General features: G+C 37.7%; 1 protein-coding gene across 1 annotated transcript in view; it reads left to right on the top strand.

The window, feature by feature from the left end:
* The window catches only part of TMC1 (transmembrane channel like 1), a 55,364-nt gene that overhangs the window by 10,321 nt on the left and 20,830 nt on the right, over positions 1-24,213 (top strand). Inside the window, exons 4-8 of the mRNA XM_066569537.1 lie at positions 4,079-4,219; positions 16,966-17,056; positions 17,844-17,925; positions 20,809-20,915; positions 22,383-22,481. Coding sequence (XP_066425634.1) covers positions 4,079-4,219; positions 16,966-17,056; positions 17,844-17,925; positions 20,809-20,915; positions 22,383-22,481 — 520 coding nt within the window. The remainder of the gene's footprint in view (positions 1-4,078; positions 4,220-16,965; positions 17,057-17,843; positions 17,926-20,808; positions 20,916-22,382; positions 22,482-24,213) is intronic.

The following is a 24,213-nucleotide window of genomic DNA, read 5'->3' as shown; positions in this document are numbered from 1 at the left end:
ATACAGCCACTCTAGCAAGTCCAGGAGGACCTATCACAACAAATTCTCTATACTGCTTAAGCATAGACCTTGCTGATGCAGTTTTTTAACTGCCAAAGTGTTTCAGCATGAAATAGCAGGAAAACAGTGAAATCAGAAGTTGAGAAAGAAAATACAAGAAAAATTTCCCTAAATGAAAAGTGGAACTATTTGGCAGAGAGATAATATTGTATTTACCGCTGTCATGGTGGCTTTTGCTAAACTCCAGCAACATGCCCCATTTTCATGAGATCACAGTACAAGTCAATAGAATCTGCTACAGTTGCCCTTTTCCCCGTCTGTACTTTTCATTTAAATCAGGAAAACCTCTTCATGCACTGCTTAGTCTACATAAACGACATAAGGGAATGCTAGAAGAACTCTGCATTGATTTTCTGGTTTAGTTGTTTTGTTTTTTCAAAACTTAAATATTCCACTCTTGGTTAATTTGTGGTAGTGAGTTTCCCAGGGTAATGCCATGATCAAAGGAGTTCTTTCTCGGTGAGTTTTAAATCTTCTGTTCTTAGATGTTAATGATTGTTGATGACGCTGATTGTTGCCTGTTATTGAGGGTGTGAGGAGAGCCTGCTTTACCCTGTTCATAATCATCAACCCCAAAATATCAATGATAAGTTGCTCCTTTAATCTCACTGTGAGGGTTGGAGATGTTCATGGGTTAGAAAATGGTTTAGTTCTTTACTGCTTTGTTTCATTTTGTCTGATTGATTTTAGAAACTCTGTGCTGTCACATAAAAAAAGAAAAGAATGGCATAATATTCTTCCTACTGCATAGCTCTATCTGTGAGTAAATTGACTTTTATTAAGTTCACTTGAGAGTATAAAACTTCTGCAAAAGCTTGGAGGTACATGGAAGATTAAGACACTACTTTTTGTAACTGAATAGTATTAACTGACAGGCAATGCTATAGGGATTATCTGCATAAATAGAATTTACAATTTACACAAAAAAACTAGAAAGAAAGATTTCAAATTTAGTAAAATTTATTAAATTGTCATGCTATACTCTCAAAGTCTTACCAGTCTTATCATGTAACATCCTTGCTCAAAGAAAACATTTTCATCCTAATTTTTAATGCTATACACAGAAATAATGAGAAAAGTCGATTACATCCATAAAGAGGAGATGAAACTAAAACCAAAATAGAGATGTATAATAAGGCCGTAAAACCAAACTAGAATGAAGAAATTTGTTGTGTGTTCAACTCGGAAGAATCACTTGATTTCAAGAACTCCATTGACTTAGATGTGTATTGAATTGGAGCCAAGGAGGATGGGGTCTTTATGTCAAGATATTTATTGACACTTGGTGCTTTATGTTAGCCTGCAGGTCACAATGAACCCTTCTGACTTTCAAATGTGTGAATAAAAACCTTTCATGAAAGGCTAAGACTTTTTAATGCAGAAGACAGAATTTTGGTTTCCTGACAGAATTTTGGTTTCAAGTGTTCCACCACTTGAGCTGAAGGGAAAGTATGCTGCTACTCCACCAAGTTTGGCTGCATAATGTAAACACACTAGAAAATTCTGATTTCTTAAAGAAACTCTGGAATTTGGATTTTTTATTATTTTTCTGGTTCCAAAGGAAGGTGAAGAATGTAAGATGAGACATGTTTGTAAAGACAAACAAAGCAGTAGCTGGCAAAGGGCACAAAGCCTGTATTATCCTGAGTTGACCTCCTGTGTTCTGTTAAGCTTCCTTTTCTCAGTAAGCTCACTACATTAGCACAAAGCCTTCATGTTTCCCACTCTCTCACTGCAGCATTGCAAACCAGCAAATTCCAGCTTTGCATAATCCAGCAATCTTCCGTCAAAGGACATGTTTAATTTCAGGCACATCACTCTTCTTAGTAAAATGGAGAACAGCTGATTGCAACAATGGATTCTGAGCTCTCTCAAATCAGACTTTTAATCCTTCTGTTCATCATGAAGACATGACTCTCTTTGCATTTTGTCTCAAAATTTTATGCACAAATCACTTTGTTATCCTTTATCCATTTGACTTCAGTTTTCATGCCATTCTTAACTTGCTCTTCACAATTCTGGTGTGCCAATAAATAGATGTGGTTCTCAGTAGCAGTTTTTGTTCATGTAGCTTCAAGCTTTCTGTGATACTGTTTTTTGCCATGTAAAGCCCAACACAGTAAGACTGATGGGTACAACTTTCTAAGGTGACAGTCTATTCACTATGGGCCACAATGATGCTCAGAGGGTTGGAGTACCTCTCCTACAGGACAGGCTGAGAGAATTGCAATTGTTCATCCTAGAGAAGAGAAGGTTCTAGGGAGATCTGCTTTAGGGGAGCTTATGAAAAGGAGAAAGAAATTTAATATGGCCAGACAGTGACAGACCAGGGGACAAAGGTTTTAAACTGAAAGGGAACACATTTATATTAGATGTTAGGAAGAAATTCTTTACTCCGAGTGTGGTGTAACACTGGATCAAGTTGCTCAGAGAAGCTGTGGGTGCTCCACAGCTGGGGAGTGTTCAAGGCCAGACTGGATGGGGTCCTGAGCAACCTGATCTAGTGAATGGCATGCTTGCATATGGCAGAGAGGGTTAGAGAGAGATGATTTTTGAGGTTCCTTCCAACCTGGACCATTCTGTGATTCTATGGCTCTATGATAATAAATAGGATTTTAACCTTTAAGAGCAAGGTGACCCTTAGCTATGGAAGCTTCTTTCTTTCCTTTGCTAACTTCTGTGCTAACTTCTGCCTGAAAGTTTTCAGCTTATCCCCTAATCTTTCCCTATAATTAAGTAAAATTAATGAAGACTATAGGCAGATGACCAATAACAAACTTGTATTTTTCTGTGTTTCAAAAAGTATTTTGCTTCTATTTTATGTCTTTATTTTGAATCCTTTAAGTATTCTTGCTGGTAAACTCTTGTGTCATTTATGCCATTTAGATCTCTAAAAAGACCTGTGTTACCTGTTTTGGTAGAGGAAAAGTTTTATAATTTCTAAACTTTTCAGGAGATAGAACCTATACATTAGGTAATGAATAATACAGCTCTCACATCAGATCTTGGATATCAAATTCTCAGAAAGGTGAAGTATGAGCTAAAGAGCCTGAAAACTATTGGCTTGATCAAGTCAGAATTAATTTTTCTCCAATCAAGCCAAAAAACCATTAAAAAACCCCAAACAAATCTTCAGTACAGTTTCAAACATTCATAAGACAAAGAAACAGGCAAGCAAATCAACAAAAGAAGCTAAAGAAAGCACAACAAGAACAGACAGAAATGCATCAAACTGTTATCATCAAGAGATCACTTAGTGGTAGTTGTCACTGTCAGCTTTTTAGGACAGAAAGTCAGTCTATTGATTTCATTTTTATAATTTTTCTGTTCACTTGCATAAAAAGAAGAAACACTTGTTGCCAATGAATAGCTACATGCTATTATATGAGATGCAAGATTGCTCAAAAGAAAAGGTTATCTATGCAGAATTTAGAAATGTGAATATTGTTTTAATTAGCAATTCTTTGCAAAGATACAACAAACTGATATATGGATAATGAGTTCAGATCACAGACACAACATACCTGGAGATGCCATTACAATTGCACCTCCTTTCCTTGAATGCTTGCTGAAATGTGGCTTTGAATTTTTTCCCATCTATGAAATATTATTGACTTGGTAAGTGTATGGGCTGTCATTTGTCTCTCTACTGTGACATACTGAGGTGAAGGAGTTTGCTTTTATGGCTGTAGCTAGAGCATCCTCACTTGACCATAGTGAGTTTGGGTGGGACTCTAAGAAGGCTAATTACAGCTGCAGAAACAATAAGTGACTGTCAGATTTTACCTCAAGAGTGCTGCTCACTGTCCCCCAGCTCTGCATTTTGTATGCAGGCTTTGCCTTTCATAATAAAACTAATAACAAGTCTAAAGGAAGGGTGTCCTCCCTTCTGTGCAAGTGTGAAGGCATTAATATAGCCTCAAATTTAACAGAAATTAACACGAAGTATGTTTTTCTGTGGAAACATCTGTCCTATCTGAGGTTTGGTGATGTTTTTTGTTCCTGCTTTTGTTCGAAGCTCTGATTCTGAATCTGAGGAGGAGCCAATTACAGAGGAGGAATTGGCCAAGCTGAAAGAAGAGGTAGAAGAAAAAAAGAAACTTATTGCCACGCTACGAAACAAGCCATGGAAGATGAAAAAGAAGTTGTCTGTCTTGAAGTATGGTTTGATTTCCATAATGAATGTCTGTTGTCTTGTTCTGCACTGTTTTTCTGAATTTTCACTTTAGTTCTGTACCTACTCACAAAATTAACTTCAGACCACATCTAATCTCTCTTCCCTAGGAGGTATGCTCACCGAAAGTGGAGGTAAAGTGTGCTGCAGATCACTGCTTTCTTGTCCCAGTAGAACTGAAATCAAATATGGAAAGCTAAACTTTTTCTTTTCAAAATTTCCATTACAACCCAGAGCAAATCTTTTCCTTTTCTTCAGTTAGGTTGATGTTGATGAATTCTTCCACTGGTGAGATTAATAGCTCATTAATATCTCTCGGAAAAATTATGAAACTGCAGAACTACTTCAAGATTGCTAGAGAGAAAGGAGAGGATTTTTATCCCTAATCTGACTTTAAAGAAAGGAAAAAAAAATAGCTTATGGAAAAGCAAACTCTTTGGAAGCAGAACTTGTACTTTCATGTATTTTTATTTATGCCACATAGAAAACTGCATTTTGCCCTAGCATACCTATCGCTATATTTACTTGGAAGGCAATAATGAAGTATTTCTTTACATTTAAATTTCCACCAAGCACAGGAACTGAGTAAATGGAGAGAATTTTATTCTTTTCACAAAACTGCTATGCTCCCCTGTTTTTGATAACTAATTTGCTGCAGCAATACCAAGACACCAACAAAACATATCTAGCAGAGAAAGGATGGTCTGTCCTGCAGAGAGTTTTTAATATGAAGAGAAATCACAGATGTGAAATATGGTGTGGAAAGTCTATAGATTTATCCTTTTAGAAGGTAAGGTAATTTTGGAAAGGGTAAACTTACAAAGAGGTAGTGAAAAGAATCAAACTAGGTAAAAGGAAACAGTACCTGGGAGATGTAGAGTAGAATTGTGAAGGTCAGACAATTTTCACAAAATATAAATGAGCAGATTAGGTTTTGGATAGTCTACAGCTGAAGGATCCCCATGTACATAAACTTAACATTTGATTAGAGTCTTCCTATGGAGAAAGCTTCCATTTTTACAGCCATTCTTCTATCCCATAATTCATAGCAATTCCAAGGAAAACTTCATGACTTGGTATGTCCCTTAGACTATTTTCCATTATTGCTTTTCTATGTGGGCAGTGATGATGCTGCAACTTGTAGCTCAAGGATGATCAAGAGACACCTCTGGGCCATGGGATATCTGGCAAAGAAAGCTGGCACAGAAGTAATTTTTTCCTCTATACTTCTGGTTGTGAGCACTGGTATTGGAGGAAACACTCTATTAATACAATAATTCACAGAAAAATCCTCCTAGAAACTCTGCTAAGGCTCTTGGAGGATGGGGAGGTGATTTGAGACAATAAACACTTCTTCACCAGGGAAGGAACTGCCTGAACAAACCAGCAAACCTTCTGTGATGAAGTTACTACATCAGTGGGCAAAGGAAGGGCTGTGGATGTCATTCAGCTGGACTTCTGTAAGGTCTTTGACAGAGTACCCCACAAAATCCTTCTCCTCAAATTTTAAAGATATGGATTAAATGTGTGGACTATAAGGTTGCTAAGAAATTGTCTGAATTTGTCTGACCAGCTCCCTAGGTCACACCTAGGGAGTTGGTGGTCAATGTCTGCTTGGACAGCCCTTTGGGGGACTTGGGTGTGCTGGTGGATGGAAAGTCAAAGGAAAGCCTACAACGTGGGTTTGCAGCCCAGCAAACCAAACCCAAAGCAGCGTGGCCAAAAGGATGAGGGAAGGGATTCTGCTCCTCTAAACCACTCTAATGAGACCCCACCTGGAATGTGGGGTCCTCAGTACAGGAAAGGCATGAACCTGCTTGAACGGGTCCAGAGGAGGGCCACAGAAATAGTCAGGAGACTGGAACATCTTTCCTATGGACACAGGCTATGAGAGTTGGGTTGTTCACCCTGGAGAAGAGAAGGCCCTGGAGACACCTTATAGCAACCTTTCCATACTTAAAGGGGGTTTTTAAGAAAGATGGGAACAGATTTTTATAAGAAGATATGGTAATTAGACAAGAAGTAATAAAACCTTAAAGAAAAATGGTAATAAAAACTTAGAGAATTTAGTTTCAGACTATGTGTAAGGAAGATATTCTCTATAGTGAGGGTGGAGGGACGCTGGATGAATCCGCCCAGAGAAGCTGTGGATGCCCCATTCGGGAAATGTCCAAGGACAAGCTGGATGGAGCTCTGCTCAACCTGGCCTAGTAAGAGGTGTTCTGCTCATGGCAGAGGGTCTGGAAATACCTGATCTATAAGATTCCTTACAGCCTAAACCATTTAATTATTTTCTGATCCCAGGATATACATGCCAAAATACAGTTATAGAGTGTATTTTCTAGACTCCCTGCTTTTGTAATTGTTTATTTGGAGCCTAAGTTCAACTGAGTTGCAAGACAAGCCTGGAGTTTTTATGCTACTTGAAGTAAAATTTTTATCTTATAAATGGGCACTCTATTGTGATTACAGTTACAATAGTATCAGCATATTTTAAAGTATCTATGTTCTGTATTTTAGCAAGTAATTTAAGATTCATAACAGAATCATTAGTCTAACAGATTTGCATTATTGGCATTGTTCTTGTATGTAAGAAAAATGGACACATGCTGGCTGTAAGTGCCTTAAACTTTTAAATCAATTATGTGACTTTTGAATAACCTTGTCTTAGCATTTCTGGCTCTTGAAACTCTTATTGAAACATTGTTAGTAGTAAGTATTTCCTCCTGTCATCTGCTTCTTTCTCTGTGAAGGATTTAGAATATTGTGTGATTTGTGGTGAAAAAACCAAACTATCTCCTTACAGGTAGAAGAGCAAATTGCCCTATTTCTGTAAGTCTTCCAGCTTTCACAATTGAGAGATGCTTCATTGGAGGTTTCTTCTCACCCTTAAGATGAATGTTATGTAATCATATAAGTCAACCCCCACTTCCATGTTTGTTCTGTATCAGCATCTTTATTTCCAAAAGTGGAAGAAAAGTGCTATCCAGTAATACTCTTATACATGACAAAACAAGACCAAAAAATACTTTTTTATATTATTTTGAATGGTTAATATTAACATCAGTTGGGACTTCTAATTTTAAATATTGTTTTTTTAAAAGAAGTCAAAACAAACAATTTTGGGAGAAAGATTTAATTTCCAATGAAATTTGTGGTTATAAGAGAGCAAGGCATTTTTTACAATTAAAAATGTTGTTTAAGCATTTTCGAAGGAAAAAATTTTCATGGCTTAAACTGTATATGGTGGGAAAGATGATTTATGCTTAACTCTAGTGATTACTTTGGAGAATGTTAAATATTTTCCTTCATTCTTTGGAAAAATGCATGAATGAACAATCATTTTAGAGCACAGATGTAGAACTAGTTATTCTGCAGAGGATGCCTTCTGTTAAAAAATGGCTGAGTGCTCATTGCAGAAGTGGCATTCTTAGTAGAACTACATTGGCGATTTAGATCAACTCTAACTTCTAATTTACATCCCTGTGTCTAAAAAGATGCATTTCAAACAGCCCATGATTATTCTCTGAAGAACCGTGACTTGATGAGGATACTGCTCTGATACAGTGTCCCTCTGCAGTTTCAAGTTGAGCTGTATTGATACTGTCAGACTCTAAGCTCACCTTGAGACATGGTGGTCAGATCTTCACATGTCTGGAGATGTGAAAAAAGAGAGGAAGAAGACATGGAGATGAGTGAAAAGATGTTACAACAGCATCCCCACTCTCCTAGGCCCAAAGCAATAGACTTGTGGGCTGGGGACACGCTGGTCTGTGCTGCTGAGTATAGAGTGTGCCTAGAGTCCAGACTTTTTGTCATTTCTAAGACAAATATTCACCTTCAGAAGAGTTTTCTTCTTCTAGTAATTTTCCTTCTACTGGTTTACATGGTTTGTGAGTATTGTTGCTCTACCTTTTCTACGGGAGAAGAGAACTTGTGACATTTCTTCTTGACACTGCCTACTCAGGTCAGCACAAAGTTACCTGAAGAACCACCAGGTGAAAATGATCATTAATTATTACTTGAGAGACTGAAATTTAGAGAGGAATAAACTGATTGATTGACTGATTGACAGAGACCCTTGGGAGTCAGTCCTGAAGGGCAAAGAAGTCCAGGAAGGATGAATATGCTTTAAAAAGGAAATTGTTAAATATTCAGGAACAGGCTGTCCCCATATGCAGGAAGGGAAAAGGCCAGGTCATTAGGGAAAAGGCCAGGCTGGTTAATATTAGGCCTGATCTCAGGACAAAAAGAGAATCTATTTTTTCTGGAAGGAGGGACAGATAACTTGGGAGGTCTACCAGGATGCCACAAGTTCATGTAGGGAGAACAGCCAAAGCCTTACTAGAACCTGATTGGCCTCTACTTTTAAAGACAATAAAATTTTTCTATAAAGACTTTTGAAGTAATTGGAAGGTAAAAGAGTGTCTCCATTGCTTGTTGAATGCGAAGGGTAGTGTACTGACAGGGAGTGAGAAAAAGGCAGAGGTACTTAATGCCTTCTTTGTCTCAGTCATCAGTATCAAAACCAGTTTTCCTTATGATAGCCAGGTCCTTGAGCAGGAAGTTGGTGATGGGGAAATGAGTGACACCGCCACAATACAGGAGGAGATGGTTAGTGTCCTGCTATGCCAATTAGATGTGCACAAGTCTACGTGTTCTGGTGGGATCCACCCCACAGGAATAAGAGAAGTGGTGACAGAACCAAAACACATTCAATCACCTACCAGCAGTCCTGGTTAACTGGAGAAGTTTGAGCTGACTAACACTCAACATGTAACACTCGTCTACAAGAAGGATCAGAAGGATGATCTGGGGAACTACAGGCCTGTCAGCCTAACCTCAGCTCCTGGAAATTTATGGAAAACATTGTCCTGAGTGCTGTTATGCAGGACAATCAGGAGATCAAGCCCAGATGACATGGATTGATGAAAAGGCAGGTTGTGGTTGGCCAAACTGATCACTTTCTATGACAAAGTGACCTGCTTAGTATAAGAAGGGAAGCCTGTGGATGTCATCTATCTAGACTTCAATAAAGCATTTGATAAAGTCTCCCAAAGCATCCTTCCAGAAAAATGGGCTTGGATGGGTGCACTAGGGTAAAAACTAGCTGTTTTTCTGGGCCCTGAGAGTGGTGGTGAGTGGAGCTAAACCCAACTGATGGCCAGTCACTAGTGGTGCTCCCCACAGCTGTGTTTTGGGGTCACTATTGTCAAACATTTTTATTGATGATCTGGGCATGAGAATTGACTGTACCCTCATTGAATTTGCAGATGATATTGAGTTGGGTGGGGGTGCTGGTCTGCTTGAGGGCAGGAAGGCTCTGCAGAGGGACAGGTTCAATCAGGGGGCTGAGGACAGCTGCAGGAGGTTCAACAAGGCCAAGTGCTGTGTCTTGCGCCGGGGCTGCAGCAGCCCCTGTGCAGTGCTACAATCTTGGGGTGAGGTGGCTCGAGAGCTGATCTTCGGAAAGGAACTTGGGGGCTGCTGTTTGAACATGAGCCAGCAGTGTGCCCAGTGGCCAAGAAGGCCAGTGGCACCCTGGCCTGTGTCTAGAACAGCGTGGCCAGCAGGACAAGGGCAGGGATTGAACCCTGGGACCGGGCACTGGGGAGGCCTCACCTCAAGTCTGTGCTCAGTTCTGGGCCCCTCACTTTAAAAGGGACACTGAGGGGCTGGAGCCTGTCCAGTGAAGGGCAACGAGGCTCCTGAAAGGACTGGAGAACATCTCTCATGAGGGACAGCTGAGGGAGCTGGGGTTATTTAGTCTCAAGAAGAGGAGGCTCAGGGGGGACCTCATTGCTTTTTGCAGCTCCCTGCAAGGGGCTGAGGTGAGTCAGGGCCTAAATCTGCTACAGTGCCTGCAGTGAGAGGACAAGAGGGAATGGCCTCAGGCTGAGACAAGGGAGAGTCAGATTAGATACTAGAAAAAGCTTTTTTGCTGTTAGGGTGGTCATGCTTTGGAATAGGATGCACCAGGGAGGTGGTGGAGTCACCATCCCTGGAGGTGTTCAAGAGGCATCTGGATCTGGTGTTTGGTGATGTGGTTTAGTGGTTTTGGGGTTACAGTGGTAGTGCTGGGTTGATGGATGCGCCATAATGTCCCTTAAAGGGCTCTCCCGACCTTGACCATTCTATGATTCTGTGATTTTTTGATTAGAAGAAGGCACTGAAAAAAACCCCAAAGAAACTAATGGGCCAGAGCTTCAGCTGTTGCAAGCTGAAAATCTTCAGGGAAATCTATCAGTTTCAGTCTGGATTTTGGAAACCACATGCTTGTTTGTACATTTTTCTGATGGAGTTTTGCACCAATATGAAGAAAAGGGAAGAGTTTAAATACTGTGCTTGCCTCTGGTATACTCATCTCACTTCTCTTATTAGTGTTCATGGCACTTTAGACAGACAAAATTCTGTGCTACAAAAGCACAAATTCCATTAGTAACTGAACAGTTTGTATCCAGCAGCAATGCTTATTATGGTAACATATAATTAGAGAACTGAGTGCATGAACTCAGAGATGTGCCAACTTGTTCTCTAAAGTTACACCACAAGACAGTTAGTACACTATCAAAACAAGTGAAATAACAAGTTACATAAAAAAAGATAGTAAAACATCAAATTTAGGCTTTTTGAAGGGCTTCCAATTAAACACATGTCATAAGGAAAGATGGGAGAACTATCTTTTTTCCCCTAGAAAAATCAGTGCAGTGCAGAATCTGTTCTTCGCTTAGAATTATAGGACAGTTTGAGTTGGAAGGGCCCTTAAAATTAAATTTATTCCAACCCACCTGCCATTGGAAGGGACACCTTTCCGTAGACCAGGTTGCTCAGAGCCCCATCCAGCCTGGCCACAAATACTTCTAGGAATAGAGCATCCACAACTTTTCTAGACAACCTGTGACAACATTTCACCATCCTCACAGTAAAGAATTTCTTCCTAATATCTAATACAAACTTACTCTATCTCAGTTGAAAGACTTTCCCCCATGACCCATCACTACAGCCTCTCACAAGAAGTCCCTCCCCTTTCTCACAGGTCCCCTTCAGGTACTAGGAGGCTGTAATTTGGTCACCTTGAAACATTTTCTTTTCCAGGCTATGCAAACCCAGTTCTTTCAGGCTTTCCTCATAGGAGGCTGGCTCCATCCTTCTAACCAAGTTACTCTAGGAGCAACCTGGCAGTTCTCCTTTGGACTAGCTCCAACACGTTGATGTGCTTCCCTTTTCCACTGATGTGGTCACTGCATCATAGCAGATCACATGCTAGGGACAGAATACATTACGGTGATTGTTCAGTATTTTTCTAGCATAATTAATTTTATTACAGGACTTGGACTCCCCATCAAGATAAATGAATTGGAAATAAGAACTTTTATAAGCATACAAACCCAAAGATGTATGAGATGCATGTGGGAGATGGTGGAAATTTCTCATCTTTTGTTGGACTCTTTGTAATCCCATCAATCAGTATTTCATCTCTCTTACTGTGGATATATTGACAGTCCTGGAGGCCAGACTGGCTGTCTTGGAGGCCAGCTGGGTACTAAATAACAATATAATTTGCCCACTATTATTGCTGAGCTGCTTTTCAAGTGATCTGTGCCCAACATTTGTTTTGAAGTCTGTTTTCAGCCAATCTTCTAAGACTTACAAAAGTCCTGGACGATCAACATTTCTTTTTATTGCACTTTTAGTTCTTAGAGTCTGAAACTTTCCTGAACTGTTACTGAAAAATGTGATTAGTCCACTCAAATCATATTCATTAGCAACAAGCTCTAAGAGCTGTAATGCATCCCCTCTGCAGCACAGAAGTGCCGGAGGCACTGTACACCTAGCACTTTGGAAGCTGTAACTCCACACCTTGTATTAATAATTAACTCAGGATTCTCTGGGACAATAATGCCTGGCCCCCTGAAACATTTATTGGTTCTTGCATCTATAATTCAATTAATAAGCTTTCTCTAAAGCTTCTGTAAATTCACAGTTAGCTAGTGGGGGACACTTTGGCCTATCTTGTGATACAGATAATTTACCTCTAACACATGATACCAGTGATTACAAAGCTTGGTTTTGTTGGTCTGCGTTGTTTTTGACACATCCTCATGTTTGTTAAATCACAATACTTCCAAGTGGGCATGAATATGTATACATGTACTTTTGTTTTTTGTTGTGGCTTCTAAAGTATTTCTAAGAGTTGCCTATTCTTCCTGTTATTTATAGCACAAAAGAAATGGAGGAAAGGTAAAAATTTGACAGAAATCCACAGGGTTGTACAAATAGAGGTATTAGACATCAAGGTAGAAACCTTAGTTAAGTAATCTGTTGAACTATATTTAACATGAACATGTATCACAGACATGGAAAGGACATGGCAAGCCTCGTCCCTGACTGAATGGTGCCAAGTTGATGCTGAACTTTTAAGGTCAGGAGATTTAAGTAACTTACAAACAGAAGTCAGGAGTAAGTACTCAGTGGAGTAATTATTTAGTTTCCACTAATCTGCTGCAGAGCTGGTGGGGGAAGATAAGATGAGGAGAGAAAACGCATATTCTGTTTGATGACTCCAGCATCATAAGCAATATGAAAATGTTATTTAGAATCTTATTGGTAAAACTACGAAAATGTAAGATATGCCTGTAGAACATCAAAGGTAACTTGATTTCTTTTATTCCAACAGTGAAAAAATACTTCCACTATTCTTTCACAAAGTAATTTCTGTAATTTTTCAATTTCATAACAATAATACAAAACAATTTACATTGGAAAAGAGCCTTATGACCATCAAGTCCAGCCATTAACACAGCACTGTCAAGTCCATCTCTAGTCCAAGTCCCTCATCATGACATTTACACATTTTTTCAAAACCTCCAGGGATGGTGATTCAACCACTTACCTGGGCAGCCTGTTCCAATGCTTGACAACTTTTGGTGAAGAAACTTTCTGTAATATCTAATCTAAACGTCCTCTGAAACCATTTGAGACTGTTTCTTGTCCTGTTTCTTGTACCTGGAAGAAAAGACTGATTCCCTCTTCACTACAACCTCCTTTGAGGAGGGAAACTGGCTGAGGGTGCCCTTGATCTCCTCCTCCAGATATCAATAGAGCAGGACTGCCCTCAGTACTGAGCCCTGGCGAGCACTAGTGCAACTGGATGACAGATGGATTTAATTCCAGTCACTCTGTTCTCTTTTGCCCATATAGCACGTGCTACTCTTTTATTAATTATGTGGTGATTATTAACTATTGTGATGATTTTGGCCATTACTTCACAAGAATTGGAAACATTATTGCTGCCATTTTTAATGCATGTTTGAAATATCTTCTTGTCATGATCTGTGTGCATTAATGGTCAATGCATTAATACCAGCAATTCTACTAATAAAAAAAATAAATTAAAGTTCATTGTTATTAGACCAGAATAAAAGAAAATGAAAGTGAAAATGATACTGCAAGTCCACCATTCGGACTTAGCAATTATACAACAAACTTTTCAGAATGGGAAAGCAATTTATTAAGAAAATGAAAGTGTAAGTTGCTTCATGCTTCTATGATGAAACATGAAAATATCTTCATAAATATTGTGCACATGTGGATCCAACAGTTTTCTTGGTCCAGTCTTTCTTGTGCAACTCAGTTGACTGCACTTGAAACCACTCAGTAAGAAATGGCTGTTTGTGATGCAATGATGAACTTAATCCAATGCAGAGAAACCAAATGAAAATCAGTGAAAATAATGTTATAAAACATTTAGGAATGATGGGGTGCAAGGAGAGAGGAAATTTCAGCCACTGGTAAAGCAGAATCCAGGGAAGCATTCAAGGAGCATCAGCAGCATAAGATCTATAGTCCAGATCACCACCTCCAGAAAGCAATTTCTTGGTTTGTCCCGAAGAAAAAGCTTAAATACTGATTACACTTGAAAGATTGCATTATAGGGGTCCAGGAGGCAGATGAGGATAAGAAAAACTAATTCCAGTAGAAAACCTTACAGTATTAATTTAAAACAATTCAAAAAGGGGTTTAAGATAAATTTTTTTTAGGAATTTGATAGTGGAAAATTCCTTCCTGTTTTGGCTTAGCTTTATTTTGTATCAGAACAAGTTTGTGGAGAGCTTGAGTGTTTCACCTATAGATGTAAAAAGTACTCATATATGCTATTAAGGATTTTTTAACGTATTTATTGCTGTTTTCACATAATGTTCTTAAATTTCTAACTTATTGCTCCACTCTAAAAAAAACCCTGACTTAAAATTTGAAAATTTCATATTCTGCAGCATAACATAACCAATGACTGAAAACACAAGATTTCTACTCTATAGGTTTTGATTTCAGAAAATTTTCATGAACAAGCCTGAATTACCCAGTGATAGAAGTGATCGTAGAATATAGTATGCTGACCAGGGAGATTGGTAGGTATGCAGTTTATTGAGTCTTCCTGCTTTTATGGCACTGTTCCAGCACTGTCTGCTGAATTTGGGAGGAAGCTGCCATCTGCTGTCAGGACGCCCTTATATCTGTTGACAAAGCAGTAAGATTTTGGATCCTGAGGCTTGGGTTTAAAGGCAACCCTTGGACACAGGTTTCCTGAAGCAGAATTAATCTGTTTTCTACTACTTACTTGGAAGTGCTGAAATGTAATTGATTTTTCTGAGAATCAAAATGAAAAAATGATATGTGAGCAGTGTGTTGTAAAGGACTCAGAGTGGCTTGGAAAATAAAGAATCATCAATCAGTGTCAGTACTAGCTAAATACAGAAAGATCAGACGTAACGATCCAGAATACAAATGTGATCTAGAAGCACAAGATTGGAAATAAAGGATCTACGCCCTTAAAGGTACACTGACTTGATCCTCAAGAAACATGTTTGATGTGATCAATAGGTGGGCTCTGTGGCTGTGGGGGTGGCTGGGTATTTTTATCTTTTCTAATCTGAATCTTTACTTTTGCTATAGAGAGAAAAAAAAGGTGATTAGATTAGCATTTATAATTTCAAATGCTGGAAAATGCATGCAGTAGTCCTGAGAAGGCCAGGTGAACTTACACTGGCCCTGATGTTTCACCAGCAGAGTTTGGGTGAAAGCACATGGAAGGGGAGAGTTCTCGGAGGACTCTCAAATAAGGAAAGTTCTCAATGGCTGAAAATTAAATTCAATAACTCAATTTTGCACTTATGTGTGCTTATCCTTGGTACTGCAAGTTAAAGCAACTGTTGCAGTGGATGTCTAAGCTGTGAAAAGCTTTGATAGATCTTCAGACTGAAGATTACCCTAAGCATTTGCAGTTACTAAAAATACACAGCTACTTTTATAGATGCTGAGATTTTTAACCATTAAATTAGAAAAGTTATGTCATGGCTAATGGCCTTCCTCTCATATAATTTTAATTCTCTTGTATCTCAACTACACTGCTATATTGTCATTAGCGCTGCCAGATTTTGCTGTTTAAAACTATGTTTTTCCTTTCTTGTATAAAATATATGAGCAGAAAATAGTAGCATGATAATTAATTTCACTTGGTAAACTTATCTGTAGCAGTTCTGGAAAGAAAGAAAAGTGCATCAGCATCAATATGCATCACAATTAGTATTTTCCCAATAGTCTACCTTCTCCCAGATGCTTTGGGCAATACCATATAATAATAATAATAAACATAATATAGAGTGCTTTGAAGTTATACAGTGTGACAACAAAACAGTTTACAGCATTGTATGTACACTGAGAGTAAAGAATCCTTAGTCTGTTGTCCAGTGGTTTAGGACATTTAGCCTATAGAGCACATTTTCTCAGGAGAGACATAGTGGAAAGTCATACATGAAAATTGGATTAAATAGAGGAAACATTAGAGTGCACTGGACCTCATTTCTTTATTGTTTTTATCCATGGGATTTATGCATTTTAAAAAGAGTTTCAAACTCTTCGTTTCATCTTTATATTATTTAAATTATATCTCTATAGGCAAAATTTTAGCCTTTTGGGGACCAGTGTCTGAAAGAAATTACTGTGGGAATGGTACAGCTGGAGAAGATACATACAGAAATTCAGAAGGGCTAAATTAAATGTAGTATTGAGAGGGGTGGACAAAGGGAACCAAAATTCTAGTGTACACATCTCTGTCCATGGGAATAAATCCTAAGCTGAGAAAACAGAGGGGAGAGGGTCAAAGGTATCCAGAGCATAACTAAGACACAAAAGAGATAAAATGTTGGTAATTAAAATGGTTATTCACTTTTATTCACTATCAAAGAAGAGAACAAGGAAGAAATTAGAAGAGTAGGAAAAAGCAAAGGATTACAGAAAGCAAGAAAGGTGATCACAGCCAAGGACCCACAATGTCTCGTGAAGATGCTTCTTTCTTCTTTTGGAATAACTGTCAGAATAACAGGAATAACTGTTTGTGCATCACATAAATAGGCAGTAGCTGAACTGCAAAAGGCAGATTACTGACTTACTGTGATTAAACATATATAGTAACCTTAACTGGACAAAGGCAGATCTGAGAGCTCCAAATATGTTTGTATTAGATCAGGTGAATTAAGTTGCTTGTATTTTTGCATTACATAGACATTTCATATAGAGTCTTCTGCAAAATACAAAAATACTGAGCTTTTAGTTCAAACATTACTAAGGTAACAAGATTTTATGAGGAGTAAAAAGAAAACATTATTATGATAGAGACAATATAAAATTTACTATAACATAATCTATATCTCTCTTTTGCCTTCATTTTCCAGGGAAGCACAGCTTTTTGTTGAGAAGTTTGAAGGTGCTCTTGGAAAAGGAAAAGGAAAAAAATTCTATGCATACAAAGTGATGATGACCAAGGTAAACTGATTGTTTCACTAACTTCCTGTAAAGCTAATGGGAAGCCTTCTGGAGATTATTGCCATGGGTACTCATCTTCCACAGTAGAGTTCCTTGTCTCTCTATGGATTTTAAACTTTTGTTTTCACTGCTCTTGCATGAAAATATTTCTAATGAAAGCTTATGGTTTGATTTTTGAAACTTGTCATCAAAACAAAAATCAGCTGTTTTACAGGAGTTTGCAAGGGTTCAATATCTTGTGAAAGCTAATTTGTCTTTGTGTGGATTGGGTGTTTGTGTGAACTGAATCCAAAGTTCAGTTTTTCCCTTGAGACAGCCTTCTGTAAAAGACAAAGATAAAGAGAAAGAGAAAGAGAAAGAGAAAGAGAAAGAGAAAGAGAAAGAGAAAGAGAAAGAGAAGAAAAAAATGAGAAAAAATGAAAAAGAGAAAAAAGAAAAAGAAAAAGAAAATGAAAATGAAAAAGAGAAAAAGGAAAAAGAAAAAAGAAAAAAAAAGAAAAAGAAAAGAAAAAGAAAAAGAGAAAAAGAAAAAAAAGATTTTCATGAAAGGAAGTGATTAGGCAATAATTCTTCTTGTGGTAGAAATAGGAACTTCACACAAATCCAGTAGAAGACATTAAAATAAACAAAAGGACATGGCTCTTCACAAACAATTACTTTGTGGATTCTGCCAATGGATTTTGTGGATGATTAAGGGGTTACATTAGCTCAAGAAGAACTGAGCATCTGGGCACTGAGATGATGCTGTGGTTTTTGTTTTTTTTTCCTTTTCTGTGACTCTTTCCAGAAATGGATGAAATTTCAAAGAGATTTTGAAAATTTTAAGACAGCCTGCATACCCTGGGAAATGAAAATTAAGGAGATTGAAAGTAAGTAAGAATAGGATCTAGCATGATATTTCTGATGTCTGCCAAATGATAATTTTTTTTAGTATATGCATCTGTATTCAATGTATAGTTTAAAATCAATGAGTATTTATTTTTTCACTAATATTTATTAAGCTTGATAATATAACTAGTTGAAAATTTTCTTCAGAGGATATCACTTTACAGATTAAAATTGTCACTATATAGGTAGCAGTTAAAGAGCCAGTGTTGAAATTAATCCTAGAAAAGTTTAATTGGGATTTAGCCATTCACTTTATTCACCTTCACTTTATTTTGTCTGTATTTATTTTTTAGAGATTATACTATATAGACTACATATATACTGGAAATATTTCAATTATTTCTGCCTCTTTTTTTCATTATCTTGAGCTTCATGTAAGTTTTCTTTCTCTCATTGTCAGGCACATAACAAAACACAGAGAGTGCAATATTGGTCTTGGATGCCCCATATAGGAATGAGGCAGTGTAATTAGTACTAAGGGTAGATTTGAGAGTAGGGGTCTGTCACAATTCAGTTTTGTGTTCAAGTTCCAGTGATGAATGGTGGGCTCCCTTCTTCAAGATGCAAGTCCCTTATAGAACAGGGAGACTGGTTTCAGAACAAAGGGCATCAAGCTCTGCTGTGCTGAATCCTCATGCGGACAATAAATGATCTAATGCTGGGGCTCTGATGTTTAAAGGAGAAGTTGACTAATGTATGATATATTTATATTTAAAAAATTCAAATGCTTCTTTTCTTTACAAAACAGATATTCAGTATTATCTGTGCAAAAGGACTTTATGGGAATCACACAGACCTGTGTTGGGACAGGGCGACTCCTATTCCACTGATGAAATTTATAAAATGCACACCAATCTTCATGCCAATGCCTTATGTGGTGAGGCTGTGGGTGCAGGAAATGATGGCTAAAGTCTACTTAGAACTATTTAATTCATACGCAGAACATGTTGCACCTCAGAGTGGATTAAAAATACAGGTGAAACTTGGACTGGTTTTGTTCACAGCTAGTGCAGTCCATTTGTGACATTTTCCGTGTTCCCTGTCGCAGGCCCCTGTTTGGCCCTGCCCACTCTGAAAATGCAGCTGAGGGCAGTCATGGCGAAATTGTCCTCATCCATAGTTAAGCTTTTTACTTACCAGAGGTGTCTGTTCTTGCCTGATTGGTGAAAAAGAATAAAGCACATGAGTTGTCTGTGCATTGGCTTGCAGTAACTATACCGATGCAGGTATTCCAACACATTACCTCACTGTAAATGTTCCAAATGGATGCATAGCAGAGGTTTCATCAGGGTAACTGATACAAGAACCATAACTCAATGCATGAAAAGAAGGTATTCCCAATACTACAGGGCTATTAGGATTTGAGCACAAGAAATAATGGGGCATGGAGAGGTCTACAAAAGTAACCTAAAATCAGAAATATTCATAATTTCCTGTACTGTATTTTTTGAGTCCGTAGTGTCCCCCAAGGGCTATAGTTTGGTTATAATTGGGTAATCTGCATCTCACAACCAGATAGACTAACTCAAAGTCTCTTGATTTATACCTCTCCCCAGACTTCCCAGTATGTTGGTTGCTGCTAAGATTGGCCACTTCACACAAAATTACAAAATGATGGTTTAATTCTGAACCATGAATAAAGCAGATTCAAAATACTGAAATTCTTGACAGAATGGCTTGTTCCTCCCTTTGCAGAGCTGTCCTCCTCTTTTTATATTTTGGTATTATACCCATTTAAGTGTATTAAATTTTCTACCAACTGAGCTGTTACAGTAATACATGCATATATGAATATATGCATCCCAAATAGCACAAGATATATTAACTTCATATTACAGACTGAAAGAATGTGTTATATATCTGCAAAAGAGTTTGGAAATAATGATATAAATAAATGTCTCTGAACAGAGAGATTTATTTTTCATTTGCAATCGGTGTGCTCCAGGCTGCCAAACTAGACTGTGTATGAAAAACCAATTTAAAGGTCATTTTTTCCTGTGAAAATGAATGGTAATGGAACTGAAACCTAATACTTTTCTAACTGACAGCTCTCCTATAGTCAGCAGAACTGTGTTAAAGCAAGCTGGGGTTGAATTTGAGCTTTTATTTTTGTTTGGCCTGACTTACAGAGCATGGGTCAAAACAGGATTTTGGTTCTCAGTGCTTCCCCTCCAGCCTGTAATCTGTGCACAGGTCTGGATCAGGGGTGTCTCAGGTCAAAAACTTGACCTAGAGGTGGGACTGCCTGCACACCTGGCTACAGATGGAGCACATAAACAGAAGATAAGAGAAAGAAAGGGTACAAACACTTGCAGATAATGTTTTTCATCTCTAGTGAAAAAAATCTGGTCAGCACTCTTATAACAGCACTGACAACTGTTTTATCATCTTGGAAAGACTTTCCTTGCTGGCTAATTCTGCACTGCTTCCCATTAAAACTGGGCTGGTTCTGGTTTAGTATGTCAAGAATGCTTAAAATCCACATCAGACAGAAAAAAAGATAAAAATTGAAACATACTTCTAGAGATTACTTAATAATAGCAAGCATCACAGCTTTTGTATGACCCTAGAAAGTCTATTTAACTAATAGTTTTATATTTTTGTTCTTGTTTTTCCAGCCATCTCAAGATATCTAGTATGCAATATGCAAAAAATTATTAGAACTATGGTAATAAAGAAAATAATTAAAATAAATTAAATTTAGAATTAATTAGAATTTAAAATTAATTAAAATTTGAATCCATCAAATGTGTAAAAGCCTCTCCTGATTTTACTTCTTTTTAATAAATTTTGTGCATCCTTAGATAAAATAACTTCAAAGAACCAGTTTATCTGCCTTTTAATCTCATCTCGTATTTTCACAGGTCACTTTGGCTCATCAGTAGCATCTTATTTCATATTCTTGCGTTGGATGTATGGAATAAATATGATTCTCTTTGGATTGACCTTTGGTCTTGTAATGGTGCCTGAGGTGGGAGTCTTTTAAATTATCTTTGAGGATTGCCCAAAGGATTTCTGTCTTTGCAGTGAGATTTCATAGGCCTGCAGCTTTAAACAGGTTTTTAGTCTCTTTATGCTCCATTTGCAAGTATTAGACTGTACTAAACCTGTAAAAATGGGCTTCCTTTGTGGACAGTTGTCTCTACAGAGAGAGGTCTTGAATTAAACAGGACAGAAGAATGTAAAAATATATTCAGGGTTGTCTTCTGAAATGGTTTTTGCAGTCTGGGATGACATAGATATGGGGATTTTTTGTTGTCTGGGGAAGTGGATTTGTTTATTTGTTTGTTTGTTTGGTTTTGGTGGTTCTGTGCATAACAAAGTAGAGGAACTGAGACTAAGAAAACTCCAGGGGGACTATTTTGTCTAAATGTGAATTGCAATAGAAAGATGCATCCACATGAGGCTCAGAGGATCCTTCCAGATGTAACACTCACATGTTGATAAGGCGTAACAGGGTTATAAAGTCACAAGAGACCTCTCATATTTCACACTGTGAAACATCTCTTTTAAGAGTGGTACATAGAGCAGATATTGGACTCAGACATAAATTACTTCTATGAAATGCGATACTTCCTATTCTTTGTAATACTTCCAAAGAAACTCAAAGATGGTTTCTTTGAGCCACCATATTGCCCTTCTAAAAGCAGGGCTTTTAGGTTTAGGTTACATATCAGAAAAAGATTCTTCACCCAGAGGATGGCTGGGCACTGGAACAGGCTCCCCAGAGCCTGTCCCCAAATGGTCACAACTCCCAGTCTGACAGCATTCAATAAGCTTTTGGAAAATACTTTCAGGCACATGATGTGACTCTTTGAGATGATCTTTTGCAGGCCCAGGAGTTGGACTTGATAATCTTTGTGGGTCCACTTCAACTCAGCATATTCTTGCATTGTCATTTTGTGATCTTCCTTAGAAGCCAAAACTATTGGACAAATGTCCAATAGTTTTCAGAGTGAACCTCAAAAGGACCCCATGAGGAGATATACTGTGCCTGAATAAGCATCTTGCCAACAGGAGGGAAAATGTCAAAATCCAAAAACTGATTCCCTAGCATCTTCCCATACTTTTCATTTGAAATATCCCAGTAAAATCCATAATGCAAGAAAAATTAAAATTTTGGCCTTTGTAAGATAAACACCACTCATTGGAGAAATATGGATGCACTTCTCTCTTGCCTTTGAATGTAAGAGGCACAGTTAACAATCCATTGATACTAGTGGAACCTTAAATTTAGAACACATCCCTGAATATATATGCTAACACAGTTGCAATCAATAACGTGAGGAGCAGTGAAAGGAATTGTAGAAGTAGGACTTTCTCATTAGAGAGTTTAGGAAGATAAAACCAGTCTTTCAAAGAAATGACAGTTTACTGTCCATTTTTTTTGCTGCTATTTTTCTTTAAAATAGAAATGACTCTCATTTTTTGGTTTCAGGCTTTGATGGGTAAGCCATATGGCTCTTTGCCTAGAAAAACTGTCCCAAGAGCTGAAGAAGCAACTGCTATGAATTTTGCTACCCTCTGGGATTTTAGTGTAAGTGCATGATCTTGCAATATAATTAATTCATTATTTAATGCTCAGTTGTTTATATGAAGTATTTCAGGAGATAATTCACATGAAAATTATTTTTCATATTTTTTTCCCAAGCTCTCTGTATAGAGGTTTCTTTCAGACAAAACGCATAATGAAGCTTGATATTCACAAGCATGTCTCAGTATATGTAGCAATCCAAAATTACATGGGGAAATATCTCAAAGCTAGTTTGTCATTCTGGGGTACTGGGTTTCCATTTCTGAAGTGTGAATTTGGTCTTCTGCTTTTATATAATTAAGATTCTGAATTTTAAAATGCAATATGAGATAGAAAAAAAAGAAAAGAAAATACATTAAAAATAATAGTGAACTCCACACATTTTATCCCTTTGATTGCATACAATGCCAGTGATGGATTCTCCTTGGAAAAAAAGCATTGGAAGATCTTTCTGAAAACATATGTATATAACATTTTGCAGTGACTACTTCTTAAAATTTCATTTCATCTAGTGCATTAGAGGTTGTGTATTTGAGTGACAGTAAAAATAAATCTAAACATGTGGCTAGTGAGTTAGATAATACTGAAGTATTATCAGTTAGATGATACTGAAATTATAAAATGAGAAAGAAATATATCAGGGAAATATTGGAGAAAAAAGGAATTACAGCAACTTGATGATTTTGCCAAGAGAATAGGCTAGAAGGGCTTTATACAGAATATCAGAACAAAGCTTGTAAAATAAATGTGTTCCAGAGAAGATAGATGAAGGCATGGTGGAAAGACAGGAAAAGTTTTTAAAAATTGTCAGAAATAAAATGACAGGTGTGAAGAAAAAAATACAATAATTAACAATGTAGCAGTTAACAAAAGGAGCAAATGCAAACATAATAAACATAGAATAAGGCAATGAAAGACATGAAAGATTGAGGGGAAAAAAATTCTTGAGGTATGTCAGAATGTCATATGTTCCCTGAAGACAATGACATCTGTGTCTTGTCATCTCTGTACTTTAAACATCACAGGAAATAGTACCTTTCATCTGCTAGCAACACCTGTATGCTACCAGGTAATTTAGAAATAAATGATCACACATCACTGATCAATATTTTATCCTAAACAAAACACCAACAAAATCCAAGAACTTGAAGCCCTACGTAAGGGTATTAAAAAATGCAGCAGGAAACACTGTCCCCACTAGATAAGCCAACATAATGGAACCTGAGATGAGCACAGATGCTGCAGTAGTTAATTCCAGGCCTAAGGGAGGTAAAGGTTTGGTTAGCATCTGGACAAAAATTCCCACTGTGGCAAACAGCAAGAAAGGAAGCACATGCCATCCCAAGTTATGGGAACCTCGTGGACACTTGGAACTTGGACTGTATAAAGAAGAATGTCTTGGGACTCCCCCACTGAGAAGACCAGGGTGAAAAAGGACTGGCAGGGTGCCACATGAATCCATGTGGTGATAGTGATATCTTTACCTTTCTACTCAATCTCTGTCTCTGTCTCTCCATTCCTCTTTCTCTCTCTCTGTCTCTTACACCCCCTCACTCCCATTTCTTTCTCTCTCTCTCTCTGTGTCTCTCTCCCCCTCACACTTACCATTAAGTAAAAACTGTGCTGTTGAATTCAGAGTATGGTCTCTTATGGTCACCTTATTTTGGGAAGAGACATCTCTTTATAAATGGATCATAACACCTAACCACTCTCTAAGACAAGAAAAGATGAGCTC

Source organism: Molothrus aeneus, chromosome Z, assembly GCF_037042795.1.
Source record: "Molothrus aeneus isolate 106 chromosome Z, BPBGC_Maene_1.0, whole genome shotgun sequence".
In the NCBI taxonomy this organism is placed as follows: domain Eukaryota; kingdom Metazoa; phylum Chordata; class Aves; order Passeriformes; family Icteridae; genus Molothrus; species Molothrus aeneus.
Note: the sequence above shows the minus strand (reverse complement) of the source record. Positions and strands in the feature narration are given on the sequence as shown.